At 35.4% G+C, this 17,870-nt stretch overlaps 1 protein-coding gene across 22 annotated transcripts in view; it reads left to right on the forward strand.

Moving 5' to 3' along the window:
- The window catches only part of BAZ2B (bromodomain adjacent to zinc finger domain 2B), a 382,464-nt gene that overhangs the window by 254,645 nt on the left and 109,949 nt on the right, over nt 1–17,870 (forward strand). For 18 of the 22 annotated variants that reach the window (XM_060016702.2, XM_060016712.2, XM_060016708.2 and 15 more), the window contains one exon: nt 16,020–16,208. The exons of the other annotated variants lie outside the window; for them this stretch is intronic. In XM_060016702.2, coding sequence (XP_059872685.1) covers nt 16,020–16,208 — 189 coding nt within the window. The remainder of the gene's footprint in view (nt 1–16,019; nt 16,209–17,870) is intronic. 22 annotated transcript variants of the gene reach the window in all.

Genomic DNA, 17,870 nt, shown 5'->3' on the forward strand with positions numbered 1-17,870 from the left:
TTCAATAAATATATTGTCATAATAAACAAAACAATTAACTAAAATATTAAAAGATAGGCTCTAAAAAGTATAAAAGTATTAGCCAAGGAAAGCCACAGATATTGAACAAAAAAATTAACTAATTAGCTGTTAAGAATAAAAAGAAAACATAGTGGGCTACATGGCTCACATACTAGTGCTAGTGAACATATCAGTTCCTCAGAGAAAAACGAACTTTTTCCTGGCTCTGAGTGGTTTGGGGAATATACCACCAGAACCTTTGTATAAAAGGCCACATGATACACAATATCCTATATGCCAGTTTCATAAGTATTCAGACACTATTTCACATATTATCTCTGAGTGAAAGCTGAAAGAATAGTATTTCAGCATAGTTCCAAAATTAAACTTTACAGAGTGGATTTGTTCGAGATTTGTGGTCATTTGACCTAATACAAACAAAGCATAGAACTTTGAGAAATTTCAGTGATAGTTAAACTGTGCCATAGACCAGAGGTTTTCAATCCATTTTTGAGGTAGAACCCTTCAAACAAAACTTGTAAAATGCTGAATGTATAAAACAGAGAAACTGTTTAAAACTTCTCTCATTAAAGCTGGGGTATGCCTACTTTTCTTTTAAAGTTAGGGACTGAATTACACATATATCTTATGCGCAGGCTCAGCGGCCATGGCTCACGGGCCCAGCCACTTTGCGGCATGTGGGATCTTCCTGGGCCGGGGCACGAACCCACGTCCCCTGCATCGGCAGGCAGACACTCAACCACTGCGCCACCAGAGAAGCCCCACACATGTATCTTAATTGCAGGCCTACCTCTGTAGAACTGTGCCAAATCATGGTATATTGAGGAAATCGCAAGTTGATCAGTCAGGCCTCAACTTAGGGTATGTGTCAGTTATGACAATGATTAACTATGAATAGGAACACATGGCAAATACACGTACCAGTCCATATATCCGCAGTTCTGAGGTGGGTGATGCCATCATAGACCTGGGCTCCTAATTTTATATCCTGTCTTCTGAGGTATGGGACCTTCATGCTCATGTGTCTTAATCTCATGGCTTTTAGAAGGCTGATCCACCTACAGCCTGTTTTCCAGGAAGGAAGAAGGTGGAGTAGAAGAGGGCAAAATTTGTATGCCAGCTTACTTTGACCCCTTTTAAAGAGCTTTCCCAGAAACCCCATCCAGAGATTTCCACTTAGTATCTCTTTTGTCGGAACTATATGAATGGTAATCTCAGCTTCAAGGAAGGCCAGGAAAATTAGTTTTTAGCTGAGCATATTGCCATCCTGAAGAAAATAGAGGTTATTAGTAAGGAATAAGGAGAGAATGGATAGCCAGTATCTGCTATGGCTAAATAGAACAGAGGGACAGGAGATCAAGCTGGGGAGTAGGTTAAGGTCAGATCATTTAGAACTTCATGCACCATGTTTAAGAGTTTAGACAGAATGATCTATTGACTAAAAGCAAGGACTTTGCAATTGAAAGGCCCTGAAATTGAATCTTGGCTTGTCCACTTATTAGCTATGTGAATTTGGGTACATTACCCCTTTCTGAACTTCGGTATCTCATCTATAAAATAAATATGATACCCATTTTATAATGATAATTGAGCTAATGCCTGACATAGAACAGGTGCCTAGCAAATTGTAACCTTTACTTTTATTCATACTTGATCAAGTGGAAGGATTTTAATGCTTTGAAAATGCTAGCATGCTAGCAGCATGTAGAGCATCAGTTTGCAATGAGGATGGGACTAGAGGCAAAGAAGACCATTAGAAGGTACTTAAATTTATCTGGGTGAGAAATGATAAGGGCCAAAATTAAGGAGTTATTGGAGATGGAGAAAGAAACAAGGTTCCAGAGATATTTGGGGAGTAGATTCTTATAGGATATAATGACTGGATTTGGGCAAAGGGATGTTGAGAGAGAGATTGAGAGAGAAACCCTGACATGACCTGGATAACTGGGAGACGGGTGATGTAATGAGAAATGTGGAGGAAGAATACGTTTTAAAGTGTAAAAGGGTCATTTATCTTTTTGCATGTTGCATTTGAATGGACTGTACATCCATGTAAATACTCTTGGTAAATATTAGAGTTGTTGCCAACTTTTGCCAGTTACAATGTTATGACCATCATTATTCATGAATCCTGATGCATATGCATACGGTTTTGAAGATGTCTTCAACTTTACCAGTAGTACCAATTTATTTTCTCATCAGCTGTGTATTATAATTCCTGATGCTTATCATTCATGTTGACACTTGTCATTGGCAGACTTTTTGATTTTTGTCGATGAATATGAAGTAGTGTTCATTAAGGTGGCTTTTAATAAGTTTATAGCTTTTGGGGTTTTCCTCTCTTTTGAAGTGATTGTTTAGGGCTTTGGTGCATATTTCTATTGGGTTGTGCATCTTTTTCTTATAGATTTGTGAGTTCTTTTTATATTTTGGATGCTGGTCCTTCTTTCAGTTATCTTTGTGGGAGATAGCTTTTCCCACATGGTGTGTCTTTTTTTATTCTACATTGTCTTTTGATGAAAAGAACTTCCAATTTTAATGTCGGCAGATTTACCAATATTTTTATTTATGGTTATGCTTTTTGTCTAAGAAATTGTCCTCTACCTCCAAGGTTATGCATATATATTTTTGAGATTTCACTTATCTCTCATTTAATATTACTTTGAAAAGTATATGGTTATCAGATACCAGGCCAGTTGTGATAGACTGAATTGCCTTTTTGTTTTGGAACTATCACCAGTTGAGATTGTTGTTTGATGTATCAGTGAGTTCAGCTAGAGATAACATAAACCACTGATGCTATTTTAAGCAGAAAGATTTAATACAAGGAATCAGGTACTTATAAAATTATTGAGGAGCTGACCCCTGACCCCCGTGAGTGATTTCAGAGCATTACTGTTGAATTGACCTGCTTAAGGAAATTACCTCTAGTTCAGTCAGGACACCATTGTGCTAACTGGTGGCTCCATGGATCATACCACCTCAGCTGCAATCCCGTGATCAAGAACCACTGACATAACAGGCTCCAGGGCTGTTCTGTGCTGCCTGCTAGATCTGCACCAGCAAAAAGGATACCTCATGTCCTGCCAATCTAACAGCTTAACTCAGTGCCAAATACATCTGATTGGCAGAATCTAAATTATATCCAGAATCCTGGCTGCAAGAGAGACTGGTAAATATACTTTTTAGCTGTTCAGCTTCTGCATCACAGGAAGGTACACTAAAAGGAGGTTGGGGCACATGTTAAATTATGAGCCAGTTATCTATCCATTTCAGCTCATCTGGTGATAGCCCCCCTGCCATATCGCCCCACCTTTGTATTATAATAAACTCCTGATACCTGTACATGAACTTTATTCCACCTTCAGTGGTTCTTTTCTTCTGAAAAAAATAGTATTTCATTAGTGCATCTAGTAGCTCATATATACTTACTACAGATCTCTTTTGATATACTATTCTATGTAATAATATAAGTTAAACCAAATAAAATAAATGCTTAACTCAAGACGATATGGCTCTTAACTGTCACAAAAGCAAATACCTATCAATTCTTTTTAAAGATTGCAAAAAACTTTTCAAGGACTCCATTCCTCCTATACAGTATCATTAATTTTTCTGTATTTATTGGATCATGTCCATTAGTATAAAAGCATGCTCATAGTATCTCCCATCTTAAAAAATAATACACACCAAAAACCCTTCCCTCTTTCACCCCGAACACTCTTCTGGCGATTACTCTGTTTTCTCCCTTACTTTATAACCAAACTTCTCAAAATACATAGTTGTATGTGCTTTATCCTTTTCCTCATCTTTTATGTATATCTCAGTCCACACCAGTGTCACTTTTCTGTCCTCATCTCACTCAGCCTCTCGGAAGAATTGACACAATTGACCAGTCCTTCCTTCTTAAAAACCTTTTTTAGGGAAGAGTTTGTATCAAATTGATAATATTTCTTCTCTAAAAGTTTGGGAGAATCCACTCTGAAGTCATATGGGCTTGGAAGATTGTTGTTTTTTTATTTGTTTTAATGTTGTTGTTGAGGATAATAAATCAGGAGTTCAGCATTTTTTTTGGCCACGCTTGTGTGGGTTGTGGCATTTTTTTAGTTCCCCATCCAGGGATTGAACCCGGGCCCTCGGCAGTGAGACCATGAAGTCCTAACCACTGGACCACCAGGGAATTCCCAGGAGTTCAACTTTTAAAATAGAAGTATAAAACTATTCAGGTTATCTTTTTCTTTGTGAGTGAGCTTTGTTAGTGATGTCTTTCAAGGAATTTGCCCATTTCCTCTAAGTCGTTGAATTTACAGGTACAGAGTTGTTCCAAATAGTACCTTATCCTGGGACTTCCCTGGTGGCGCAATGGTTAAGAATCCGCCTGCCAATGCAGGGGACATCGGTTCGAGCCCTTGTCCGGGAAGATCCCACATGCTGCAGAGCAACTAAGCCTGTGCGCCACAACTACTGAGCCTCCACTGTAGAACCCGTGAGCCACACTACTGAGCCCACGTGCCACAACTACTGAAGTCCGTGCGCCTAGAGCCCATGCTCCACAACAAGAGAAGCCACCGCAATGAGAAGCCCGCGCACCACAGCAGAGAGGCTCCTGCTCGCCGCAACTAGAGAAAGCCTGCACACAGCAACGAAGACCCAACGCAGCCAAAATATTAATTAATTAATTTAAAAAATAGTACCTTATCCTTTGAATGTCTGTAGGATTTGTAATGATATCTTCTCTTTCATTATTGATATTAACAATTTGTGCTCTTTTTTCCTTTAATTAATCTTTTTGACAAACTAGATTTTGGTTTCATTGATTTTTTTTTTCCGATATTCTGTTTTCTGTTTCATTGATTTCTGCCCTTTATTATTTCCTTCAGTTTTTCCATGGATCGGATTTCCTCATCGTTTCTCCTAATTTCTTGAAGAGAAAACTTAGATCATTTATGTTAGACCTTTCTCCTTTTCTTATATATGCATTTAATGCTATGAATTTCCCTTTTAAATACAACTATAGCCACTTCCTACAAATTTTGATAGTTTTCATTTCATTATCATTCTAGTAAAAATATTTTCTGTTTTCCTTTGTGAATTCTTCTTTGACTGATGGGTTGTTTAAAAGTCAGTAATTTAACATTTAAATGTTAAATGTTTCAGTTGATGTCCATTTTAGTTTTATTGTGGTCAAAAAACATACTAATGATATGTGCTCTGTTTTTTGGCTTCCCACTGCCACTTTTGCAGACTGGCCCCCTGTGGGTCGCGACCTCTGTGCCTGTGAAAGTTGTTGGGTCAGCCAACTACGTGGCAGAGATGCTTCTCTTTCTCTTTGTGGTTTCCTTGCTCCTAAGATTACCCCTTGATTTCCAGCTGCTCTGCCAGCTTTCGACTCTGTTCTCTGATACTTCAGGCTTTCTAATCATGGTGAATGTATGCACTCAGTTAAGGAATACAAGTTAAACAGATCTGCTGTGTGTAGCTCCGACTTTCTGTACGTTCTCTCCTGGCTATGTTGTGGTGCCCCACGCACAGTGTACTTTTAGCTAGTCACTTGGAAAGTTTAATCTCTGAATTTGAGTCTCCTTCTTTCTGTTTGATCACTGCCAAGATTTCCCCTTTAAACTTCCTGATTTCCTGATGTTTTCTTAGCCCTGGAGTCTGACCTCTGGCACCTTTAGTTGATAAGCCTGCTGTTTCATCTTCCACTGTTTTCTGGAGTTATAGCTGTGAGGTTTAGACAGCAGTATCAGACCAGAAAGCCACAAAGTCACACTCCTCACCCCTTCTTGTTACCATTTTTTCCAGATTAAACCTTCCCCTGACTTTTCTCTGCTTTTGGATGCTTTGCAGTATCTTTAGTTTTGTTGTTGTTGTTTTTTGATATTTATTTTTTTATTTGGCTGCACCAGGTCTTAGTTGTGGCATGCGGGATCTTTTAGTTGCTGCATGCGGGCTTTTAGTTGCGGCATGCGGGATCTAGTTCCCTGACCAGGGATTGAACCCCCGGGGTCCCTGCATTGGGGGTGCGGAGTCTTAACCACTGGACCACCAGGAAGTCCCTTGTTTTTGTTTTAAATCACATTTTTAAAATTATTTTCTGTGGATGATTTGTGTGGCCACTTCACTACTACTCTACCATTACCTGAAGTTGTCCCCCGCAAAACGAATCACTTTCTTTTTTAAAAAAATTTTCACCTGAGACTCCAGGGGTGACATGTGATACAATCTAGCCAGTCCAAACATCATATTTCCCACACAACGATGGTTAAGTGATTGGTTAAGGAAGGCACATGAGACTAATCAAAGGCAGAGAGATTCTGTTCTAGGATTTTTACTGGGACTGGTGAGGGAGGATACCCTTTTGTCCCACAAACCTAAAAGGAAGGGCCTATCTGAGGAAGTAGAGCCAAGAGACGAAAGAGAAATTAAGTCCCAGTAAGCTTTCAGCCAACCTTCTTTATCTGAAGTGTGCCTTTTCCAAATGTTTTTATGTTATGTGAATCAATACGTTTACCTTTCACTTAGCCATTTTGAGCTGGATGTTTTGTACTTTTCAACCTAATTGATATACCCTCCATGATCGAATCCCAACTCAGGGTCTCAACCATGTTCTCTCTTTGTCTTAGAGGAACTGCATAAGGCTGATTTTCATGCTTTGTCTCAGGTTAAGTGTCCTGAGACATTAGAGAAGTCTCCTCTGTTCATAGTGTCTAGGTAATTGCTCTACTATTACCTGTTTTTGCACCTAGTAATTTCCTCCATAGTACTCTTTAACAGTTTATAATTATAGATTTGGTGTTGTTTTACTTATTTGTCCCTTCTTCTACATTTAAAAGGCAGGAACCATACGGTTTTTTTTATTGATATGTATCCAGTCAGTGCCTGGCACAAAGTATATGCTCAAGAAACAATTGTTGAAGAAAGGGAGGGAAGGAGAGGTGAACTCTCAGGAATAGGACTTGCAAATTAAATGATAAATTTACTCTAATTAATAAGTTTTCTAGGCTGTATTATGCTTTGCTCTGGTAATACCAAATAACTGTGCTGATTTTAGTTAGAGATGGGCATTATAAGCCACAGGGTGAAGAATCTTAAAAGATCAGACCTTACTGATGAGGCATTGAATAAATAAACCCTGAAAATACAAAGCTATTAATTAGAACTTCTTATTTAAAAGATGGAGCTTACGTTTACAGTCAATAGAGAATTGTCAAGAGAATGAGATAGGCTTATTCTTGAGGGTTTGGATATAAAGCCAAAGTTTTAGTCTCTTTGAGTATTTATATTATAGTATGAACTATTATAACAATAATTGTTTTTTAGTTGTCTATATTCTAGATATCTCTAAGTCACAAATAAAGGCCCTGGAATGTTCAACTGTCTAGCTTTTTTTGCCTTTCAGTAGATTTATTTAATGAAGGGTTTGATCACAAGGCACCAGGTATTTTTGAAATATATTTTACCTAACTTTAAAAAAAAAATTATTTATTTATTTATTTATGGCTTCTTTGAGTCTTCGTTGCTGTGCGCAGGCTCTCTCTAGTTGTGGCGAGCAGGGGCTACTCTTCCTTGCGGTGAGTGCGCTTCTCATGGCAGTGGCTTCTCTCATTGTAGAACACGGGCTGTAGGAGCATGGGCTTCCGTAGTTGTGGCATGCAGGTTCAGTAGTTGTGGCTCACAGGCTCTAGAGTGCAGGCTCAGTAGTTGTGGTGCACGGGCTTAGTTGCTTCGCGGTATGTGGGATCTTCCCAGACCAGGGCTCAAACCCGTGTCCCTTGCATTGGCAGGTGGATTCTTAACCACTGCGCCACTAGGGGAGTCCTTACCTAACTTTCATGAGTAGAACTTCAGAGTTTTAATTAGAATTTTATAGGTAAATTACTAAAGAAAGGTAATGCCTTCAAATCAACTAAGTAATCTTAAAAATGAACCTAGGGTTATGGATAAAATTGTTTCTTCCTCCCCCCAAAAATATGTTGAAGTCTTAATCCCTGGTTCCTCAGAATGTGACCTGTTTGGAAATTGGGTCCTTAAAAGAGGTAATCAAGTTAAAATGAGGTTATTAGGGTGAGCTCTAAACCAAAATGACTGGTATCCTTATTAAAATGGGGGAATTTAGACACAGAGATGTGTACAGAAAGAAGCCCATGTGAAGACATAGGAAAAAATGCCTGAGGTTACCAAAAGTTAGGAGAGAAGGATGGAACAGATCCTTCCTTAGTACCTTCAGAGGGGGCATGGCCTTGCCCACACCCTGCTTTCAGACTTTCGTAGCTCCAGAACTGAGCCAATAAATTTCTGTTGTTCTAAGTCACCCAGTTTGTGGTACTTTGTTATGGCAGCCCCAGCAAATTAATATATGACTTTCATTTTAATGCACATTTTAATGCACTACCATTTTTGATGATTAGCTGTACTTTGCAGGTTGTAAACTAGAGGCTGATTTTGCAATGCTGTAAAAATATGCTGATCGTTTAAAGAACTAGAGAAAAGAGTTTAAAGACATGTTGCAACAAGTTTATGTAGCAATGAAAGGTGTGTTTTTCAAAGTTGGTTTTAGTAATTTTTGTTCATTATGGGAAAACTAAGACTTCTTTATTGAAACATAAGTAAAATAAGATTTTAGAATTAGATTGTTTTCACTGTTATTTTTTATATTTCATTATAAAAATAAAGTACATCTATATTTGAATATAGAAACATATATATAATATAGTGTAATTTTAGTATTTTAATCTGTGAACTCTAAATTCTTTCATTAGATCTAACAAAAATGCTTTTTTACAAAAGAGCAGCTGCTCCTATCTTTGAAGAATAGCCATTTGCCTGAAGATTGATACATATTGGCTGAACTGAATCAAAATCTTGTTCACCATGTTCAGTGTTATGTAGAGTAGTAGATTTTGTTCCCAAGGCTGCCTAGACTTTTTTTTTTTTTTTTTTTTTTTTGGCTGTGTTGGGTCTTCGTTGCTGCGTGCGGGCTTTCTCAAGTTGGGGCGAGCGGGGGCTACTCTTGCTGCGGAGCACAGGCTCTAGGCGCGTGGGCTTCAGTAGTTGTGGCACACGGGCTCAGTAGCTGTGGCTCACCAGCTCTAGAGCGCAGGCTCCGTAGTTGTGGCGCATAGGCTTAGTTGCTTCATGGCATGTGGGATCTTCCCGGACCAGGGCTTGAACCCGTGTCCCCTGCAATGGCAGGCGGATTCTTAACCACTGCGCCACCAGGGAAGCCCTACCTAGACTTTTAATGATTTTTTTTTCTAATGAAAAGACTGTTTGAAAGGAAATTAGTAACTTTATATTGAATCCTGGCAGATACTAACTTAATCGAGTGATCAAAGTTAATATCACCAGCACCATATAGCAACATCACAGACCCCAGATATGTTGTGCTGAGGACACATTGGGTACTCTTCCCAATCATGTTTAATTAACCTCTTCTAATCATGAGAAAGCATCAGACAAACTCACGTTGAGATACATTCTACAAACTACCTGACTAGTACTCTTTAATGTATCAAGGTCATGAAAGACAAGACTGAGGAACTGTCACAAATTGGAGAAAATTAAGGAGACACAGTAACTAAATGCAATGTGAGATCCTAGATTGGATCTTAGCACAGGAAAATGACACTAGTGGAAAAACTAATGAGATCTGAATAAATTCTTTATTTTAGTTAATTAATCGGGGTTAACTTCTTGGCTTTGAAAATTATTTTTTATCATATAAGATATTAACGTAGGGGAAGTTGGAACTCTGTACTATTTTTGCAACTCTTGTAAGTCTAAAACAATCTCAAAGCAAATACTTAAAAATAAAATGAAAGACTTTATTTCCATATCATGCTTTTCTAATGTTAAAATGTAAAGGTTAACTACTAAAAAAGGTATGAGAATAAAGGAATGAAATGAAGATTATTGGGGGGAATATTTTGTCACCATTTGCTATAGAATTCTTTCTGTTTGTTCTTTAATCAAAGTTCAAGTTTGTAGAATTTGTACATTGTGAGTTTCAGAATATTTAAACATTAAGATATTTAAGAATTTTAATATATGGGCCAATAATTTGAGCATTTCTTTAATTTACAGTAATTTCACTTTGTTTATTACACTCGGTTATTACTAGTGTTAAAGTACTCTTGTAACCTATATTTGAATGTGCTACCATTTTTCATGATTAACCATACTTTGCAGGTTGTATACTAGAGGCTGATTTTGCAATGCTGTAAAATGTGCTAACAGTTTAAAGAACTAGAGATAAGAGTTAGAAGACATGCTGCAACAAGTTTGTGTAGCAGTGAAAAAGTAAAGGCATTTTTAGCACACAAAACACAGCATAGGTAGAATTCTGTCATAGTAAGCAGTCTCCTTGGTTTTTTAAAAAAGATTAGATGCTTTAGGATACTTATTCCTTATAATCATTTTGTTTTAATTTGCTATTTGGGCTTTTCCTTATTGATAGGAGATTTGTCCACTGGTAGTGTAGGTTCAAGACATTAGTACAGTATTTATATTATTTTGTTCTTGTGGGAGGGAAAAACCCTTATTGTGTCGCTACGTGAAGTTCATTAATATTAATAAAGACACTTGCAGTTACCGTGCATTGCTACTGAGACACTGGCATTTTGTGTAACTGCTTTTAATCACTTACATATAGATTGGCTAGTACAATCTGAAAAGCTCTGCTAAAAAGTAGTCAGCTTACTATAACGTAAGTTGAGGATTTAGACATTACAGACATATATTTTCATTATGCAGTACGTGCACATTGTTACCTGTCAGTTAAAATGGAAACTAATAAAAGTTGCATCTATAATATTGAAACTATGCTTGAATGTTAATATCTGTAAAAAAGAATAATTATGGTGTTCTAAAACTGTTTTCATTTTATGATGTAATTTATCAGTTTGCAAATGTGTTCTCTGAGCAAAATTGAAGAGTTTTAATCATAACAGGTTTTTATTTGGGAGGATCTTCTGATATTAGGTATATTAATGTAGAAAAAAGTTACTTCTCCAAAAGTAGGGCATGCTAACATCCAAATAATTTTATTTTTGTAGTCATAAATCTAATAGAGCTGGTTTGGCTTGTGTTGTCTTTTGTTTCCTATAAGAAGATATTCTGCTCTTTTGTTAATACAGAATATGCTTTGTTGTAAATGTAGTTGTAGAGTTCACTGAGTCATCTCCAGTCTGTGATCAAAAATCCCCTTGTGAACAGTAGCTTGAAGTTTCAAGACAGTTGGAGAAGGCGAAGGGCATTGTCCTGGCAATGAAACCAAAGGGTGTAACCGAAACAGCACCCTCTTGCTGTATAACAAGATTAAAGCCACAACATAGATGTCATTAAATTAGCTTCTAATTACCCAAAGAGCTTTTAGTAACATTGTGAATGCTTTTTATAATTGGAACAGAGAAAAAATGTGATATATTGTTATCACTTAAAAATGACTCCTGGTTATTCTAGCTTTTTAAAGGAAGAGAGAAACAAAGAATTGAAAACTACCATTTTAGAGTTATCCACAGCAGGTATTATTATGAAGTATTATCCCTGCAACTGCTAACAGTTTGCTTTATACAGTGTTTTGTACAGAGTAAAAATGATTAAGAAATGATTCTTTCCTTTATAACCTTATACTCTAGTAATGGTATGATGAAAGATTGTGAATAATCATGAATATTCAAAGGAGGTCCAAAACATATCTGTCTGGGAGATTCAGGAATACTTCTTGGGCAATATTTTTTTGAGATGATTATGAAAGGATAGTTAATGTTATAAAAGGCAAAAGAAGTCAAAGAGCATGTTATATAAGCATGGAGGGTCTAAAGAAGAAGAAATAGTGTGACCCAAAATACAACAGTGGGAAACATTCATTAAGCACCTGTTATATTTCAGATTATGCCAGGTATTGGGGATTACCGAGATGAATGAGATTCAGTTTTGCTCTCAGGGAGCTAAAATCCTAGTTTAGAATTCATGTGCATAGAAGTGATAGTTAAAATAGTGGAAGCCCATGAAATGACTGAGGAAGAAAATATAAAGAGGAAAAAAGAGACAGTTGGACAAAATCTTTAAGAATCTTACATTTAGAAAAAAGAAAACCCAGTAAAGTGGACAGTAGTATTATGGAAAAATATAGTTAAGAAGAACATCAAAATAATTCCATGACCCAGAGCTTAAGGATAAACATGGGTTTTAATAAGGAAGAGGTAATCAGCAATGCCAGATTTATAGAGACAGGTTAAAAATGAGAAGGGCAAAGATTAATGGAATCTAGTGGTTAGGAAAACTTAAGTTCCTTTACAGACAAAGTGGAAGGGAGGCTTGGACTTGGCACAGCTATTAAAGATTCTGAGAAGTGAGGAGGAAGTAGACATACAAGTGTAAGAGTTTTCTTTCAAGGTTAACAAGGAGAGATGCCGAGATGGGATTGAGAGGGAAGGAGATAGATAGGGTCAAGGGACTGGTAGAAGATTGAGAGAGACCAACGGTCATGCTGAGAAATAAGGAAATGGAAATGTGGAAACCATGGTTAGAGTAAAATTTAAGAATTTAAGAACTTGGAGGTGGTAGAATTTTATGTGATCAAATCCAACATGTGGCCTAAATGGAATCAAGGAGAAATAAAAGGCCAAGTGGTAATTAAAAAAAAAAAATTAAGACCCAGGGTTGGTGACATGTAAGGCAAAAGGAAACTAGTAAGAATCATCCTTGCAAGTTTAAATGAAAATTCAGGACAACTTCCTATTCTGATGAAGCCCTTTGGAATCAGTCCCATGGATGTGCCTCTTCTGCTCTTAATGAGTAATCAATTCACTCAACAGATATTTATTGTATATCTACTATGTACAAGACACTGTTTTAGGTATTTGGGATCTGTTACTAAGTCCTGTATGTGACAGTACCAGTTTATAATATTAAAATATTAACTAACTTGTTTTATACATTGTGGTATGAAAAACAGTCTTATACTATTTCAATTATGTTCAAACCATTGAGTTCCTTAAGACTAGGGATTATGTCTTATTCATCCTTGTATGCTAATTACTAAACATAGCACCTGGTGCTTAATAGATATGTTCATGAAATGTGTGAATTATGGAAACTGTTGAATAAAGAACAGTAATTTTGGAGGGTTTTTACATGGAATTAGTAGCTGGCTTTTTTTTTAAAGGCAGTGGCAAAAACAATACTAAAATTGTATGTAGTATTACAGAGCCTTTTAATGAGAAAGATACACTTTTGTATCACTGACTTCTATATTCTTGCTATAAAGGCAAAATTTAATAAAGACTATTAAATGTAATATGAAATTATTTCTCTTCTGTTTTATAACTTTATCCATGTAAAGCAAAGAAAATCTCTAATGTGTGTTTTTAATAATGCATGGTATCATTGTAATCATTATAATGTGGGCCTGATATTCTTTACTAAATACAGACGTGAACCTTTTCTTACCAACAAGGAATAGGCCCTATCGATTCTGTTGTCACTCGAGTACTTTCTATGCTTTAATTATCTTCAAGAGTTTTATAAGAAAGAATAAGAAAATAGAGTAAGGTAGCTTCTTCGTAATTTTGCTAGGCATAGATATAACTCTGTGAACAAGACTATATTTTTTTCCCCAGTTTGAATCTATGGTGAATAAAGCTCATATTTTGTTGAAATTTTATATTCAGCTCTTTCTAGATATCACTCTTTTTAGAGTTAAAAAAAAGAACTTTTTAAATTATCAAGTTGTGTAAGATCTATTCTTAATTATTGCTGCAAGAGTGACAACTTCATTCAGGTATTACTCATGTTTTCTGTTCATGAGACTCCAAGGTTTAAGCTCATTTATTTCTTCACAATTAGAAAATTAATGTTTTAACTATACATCTAAGAATGCTGCTTACTAGCAACTATTTCTATCAGTTTCTGACCCTTTATAATTTTAATGTGTTCTGAATTTTTATAATATTTTGTGTAGTTTTGAGCTTACCTCACAAAACTTTTTGTATTAAGTCACTGATACATATATATAGTTGACAAATATAATTTAAGAACTTTTATTTTATAAAATATAAATGAAAAATTATTCTAAAATTCACAAACTGAGTGTTTAGCTCAACTTGCTTATCAAGAAAACTGATGTAGAAGGAAATGTAACAGATCATAGTATGTTTATAAATAAAACATTTGATTAAGGACATGTCATTCAGGAAGTTGAATTGATTAGTGAGAATCGGGGATTTTATAGGCAATCACATGTGAAAATAAACACTGGCTCTTAATGTTATAGGCTCATTTTTTAGAGAAACTAGCTGGGTTTTTGAGAATTTGTTCTCCCCCCCCCAAAAAAAAATTTACACAATCTTTCTGGTGCCATAGCACTAGTCTTAAAAATAGTGATGTTTGAGTAACCGCCTTTCTTCCAGTAGCATGCCCTATTTTGTTTTGACTTAACTTCGGTGCTAATTGCAGTCTAGAATTCTGATTACACAAAAGTACCAAATTCACAGATTTTCTGCTTAGGCTTTGATGAACAAAAACTAAGATGGGCTGACTTAGAAAATATACTCAAGTTTGTATCCTTCCCTTGTTCTCCTCCCTCAGTTTCTTTGTGAGCCTTCCTTGTAAAGGCACTTTGAGGATCTTCCCTATGAGATCTACTTATTGCTTTGTTATAGTGGGACCTCAACCCTCAATCAGAACTTTTTACCTTCTAGGCTAATGTAAGATATACTTGATACAATCTATTTAAATCTTACTACTTCAATGAAAAATATAGTGTTATTTCAGTAAAGAATATAGGGCTTATATTAGTCAATGAGAGTACACTGTGACCTCTTTGATGACTTCCTCTTAGTTTTCAGCGAATAAAAAAGCAAAGAGGAGGGATTTTGTTGATAACTAAATGATAACAAAAATATACTTATTTTTAAGTTGTATTTTTAAATTTACTTTAAACATATTGTATTGAAACTATATTGTAGTGCATAGTCAGGTCTGATATAAACAGGATAATAAGGAAGCCTTATGTTTATTTTAACACAGAGCGCAATAGCTTTCATGCAGTAAATTCTTAAGATAGCCTGGAGTGTGGGTTTTTGATATTCTGTTTCCACAGTATCAAGCCAGGGAAACTTAATTATTTCCTGGAAGTAAAAGGAAGATTTCCAAGTATTAACAAATCTTCTGCCAAATCCCTACAAACTATGAAAAATAAGTTGTGTTTTTGATGGTATAACACTGCAACTTGGGGTTATGACACTTAGTACTAGATTCTCTTTAGAGTAAACGTAGAGATTGAAAAACCACACATTTGGATTGAATATGAACTTTCTATCACAATGTTTAAACATGATTTTTATATTGATAACCACCCTCGGATGCATTTAGAAATAAATTAGTAAGTTTATTTATTAAATCTTTATGCTGTCGTATACATTGCCTTATCAGGCTAGAATATAATCCATTTTTGGTATCAACTCTCCTCACTTAAAAGATGTTCGATGGAGGACATAGCTTCAATTCTGGCACATGGAAACTAGGAACTCTTTGCCTAGAGTGTATGACAGTTTGAGTAATGAATTGGTGACAGATTCTGGATTTATTTTATTGATTTTCAACTTCGTATTAACTAGATGTTTTTATCTTCCTTCTTATGAGTAAAAAATTTTGATAAAATATTAATGTGCATGTATTAGCAGAAAGTTTGCCTCACTTCGGCAGGTCAAACTTTACAATTAGTGAAAGTTATGTACTTAAAGTGTCATTCTCAAATCTCAAAATTCAAAGTAAATAAGGTTATACCATTCGTTTTAATTATTTTTAGAGTACTTTCATGTTTCTAGAAACATTCTGCAGGGTTTGAAGAACAGAAATGCAAAAGAAAAAAGGTATAATAAAAATTTAATAGATAAACTATTATAAATTTTAACCCACTATGAACGCTGAAATCAGATAAATCTCATCTGTTTTTTCTAGTACAACTTTAAGTGTGTTTTTTTCCCTCCCAGGACATTTATTCAGAGCAGCTGGGGATCACCTGTTTAACCTGTCCACAGTGTCGAGTGCCTTCCCAGTGGTCAGCCACCCAGTCTTTGGTCTGCATTCAGCCAGCTCAGGGCATTCAGAATTTGGTGGTTTGGGGACACTTGGTACACCCACAGCCTTAGCTGCACATCCCCAACTAGCGTCTTTTCCAGGTAAACATCTGTTACAAACAGTGTTCAAGGAAAGGAGGAAAGCTTGAAAATGTTCAAGCAGTAGTTTGGTAATTAACTTGAACAAAAAGAATAGTATTATGCCTGGTATATTAAAGCTCTTGTGCAAGAATTAACTCAGTCCTTTTTATCCTGTGCAAAAAAATAAAACACTCTGTGTGCTAGGTGGCAGCACAACTGACTCGGTATTCAAGTGTTAAGCTAGAAAAATAGGCATCTGCCACAAAAGTGAGTAATTAGGCCAGGTTTTTCTCATGCTTTTTATTGAAGTAGAAAAGTATATGTATGGGAAGTATAGAGTTTGATTAATTATTCTCAGCTTTATTTGATTTTTTAAAAAAATATTTAACTTACAGTGGAAAACTGCAGTCCAGTTCTTATAATGAATACACTTTTATTTTGAGTTCTCATTTCTCTGCATTTATAAGTAAGATGAGCTTGGCTCTTAAATTTCTACTTTTTTCATATTTCATTAAAACAACCATAGATTTGCACCACTTGTGTGGCAGGAAGACCAGAATTATCCCAAATTCTACAGATTATGAGGATTCAGGAGTTCAGTAAGACACCAATTAAAGCTTAATTTAGACAAACATGCTGTAATTTCTCTTGTTATATTATTTTGAAAGTCTAAACTTTAATGTGTTTCCTGATTAACTTTACCTTAATAAATTTTAGTTAAGGATGCATGATTTACTGTTATAGAAAGTAGTTTAAAAATTAGAGCATAATTCAGAGACAAATAGATCTGAATTTAAATCTGGCTTTGTTACGTTTTAGCTGTGTGACCTTGATTGAACAAGTAATCTGACCTCTCAGCCTCAGTTTTCTCATCTGAAAAATGAGAATAACAATAATAATAATAATAGTATCTGCCTCTTAGGGTTCTTGTGAAGATTAAAGGCAATAAGCCATGTTTAGTGCTGAATGCAGTGTTTAGCACACCTAATTAGTATGTAATTGGTAACCATCATTTTTATTCTTGTCGAGTGTTTCTTTAAAAGGAAACAAGTATCTTGTTTGAATTATATATGTAGAATGGAAAGTTGGCTAAGTATATATTTCAAGTACTATTTCTTGAGTCATATTATTTCTTTAATTCAGAGAGGAGATAGTAATGTGGCTAGAAAGTTAAAACAAAGTCTTAAACTAAGTCTTGACATTTGCTTTAAAAATACTAATAGGAATTTATTTCAGTCAGTTTTGAGCATGGTTGCTTAGCAAGATGAGTATTCAATAGGTATTTGCTGAAATATAGTATTGCTGAATAAAAAATTAAAATAATAGTAATATAGATAGTTGCTAGTACCTTAAATTTTAAAAATTGTTTTATCATAGTTTATTATATTTGATATAGTTTGATATATAAAGTATTAATTACTTTTGAGCATTTCTAAACCACAATGTAATTATTGTATAATTAAAATCAAATATCTTTTGCACTGAAAACATGGTTAACAGGTGTAAAGAGTTACTCATCTCAACTTCAATAATGTTAATACTTCCACTGTATAGAAAAAAATTTTGATAACTTCCCTAGCCTACATAAACTATTCACTCATTCATTTCTTATACAAAGTTCTTTGAGCATCTACTATGTTCTGTGCAGTAGGCCAAGCACTGAGGAATATACTAACATAGTAT

The sequence above is a fragment of the Delphinus delphis genome, chromosome 7 (assembly GCF_949987515.2).
Source record: "Delphinus delphis chromosome 7, mDelDel1.2, whole genome shotgun sequence".
NCBI classification, from domain to species: Eukaryota; Metazoa; Chordata; class Mammalia; order Artiodactyla; family Delphinidae; genus Delphinus; species Delphinus delphis.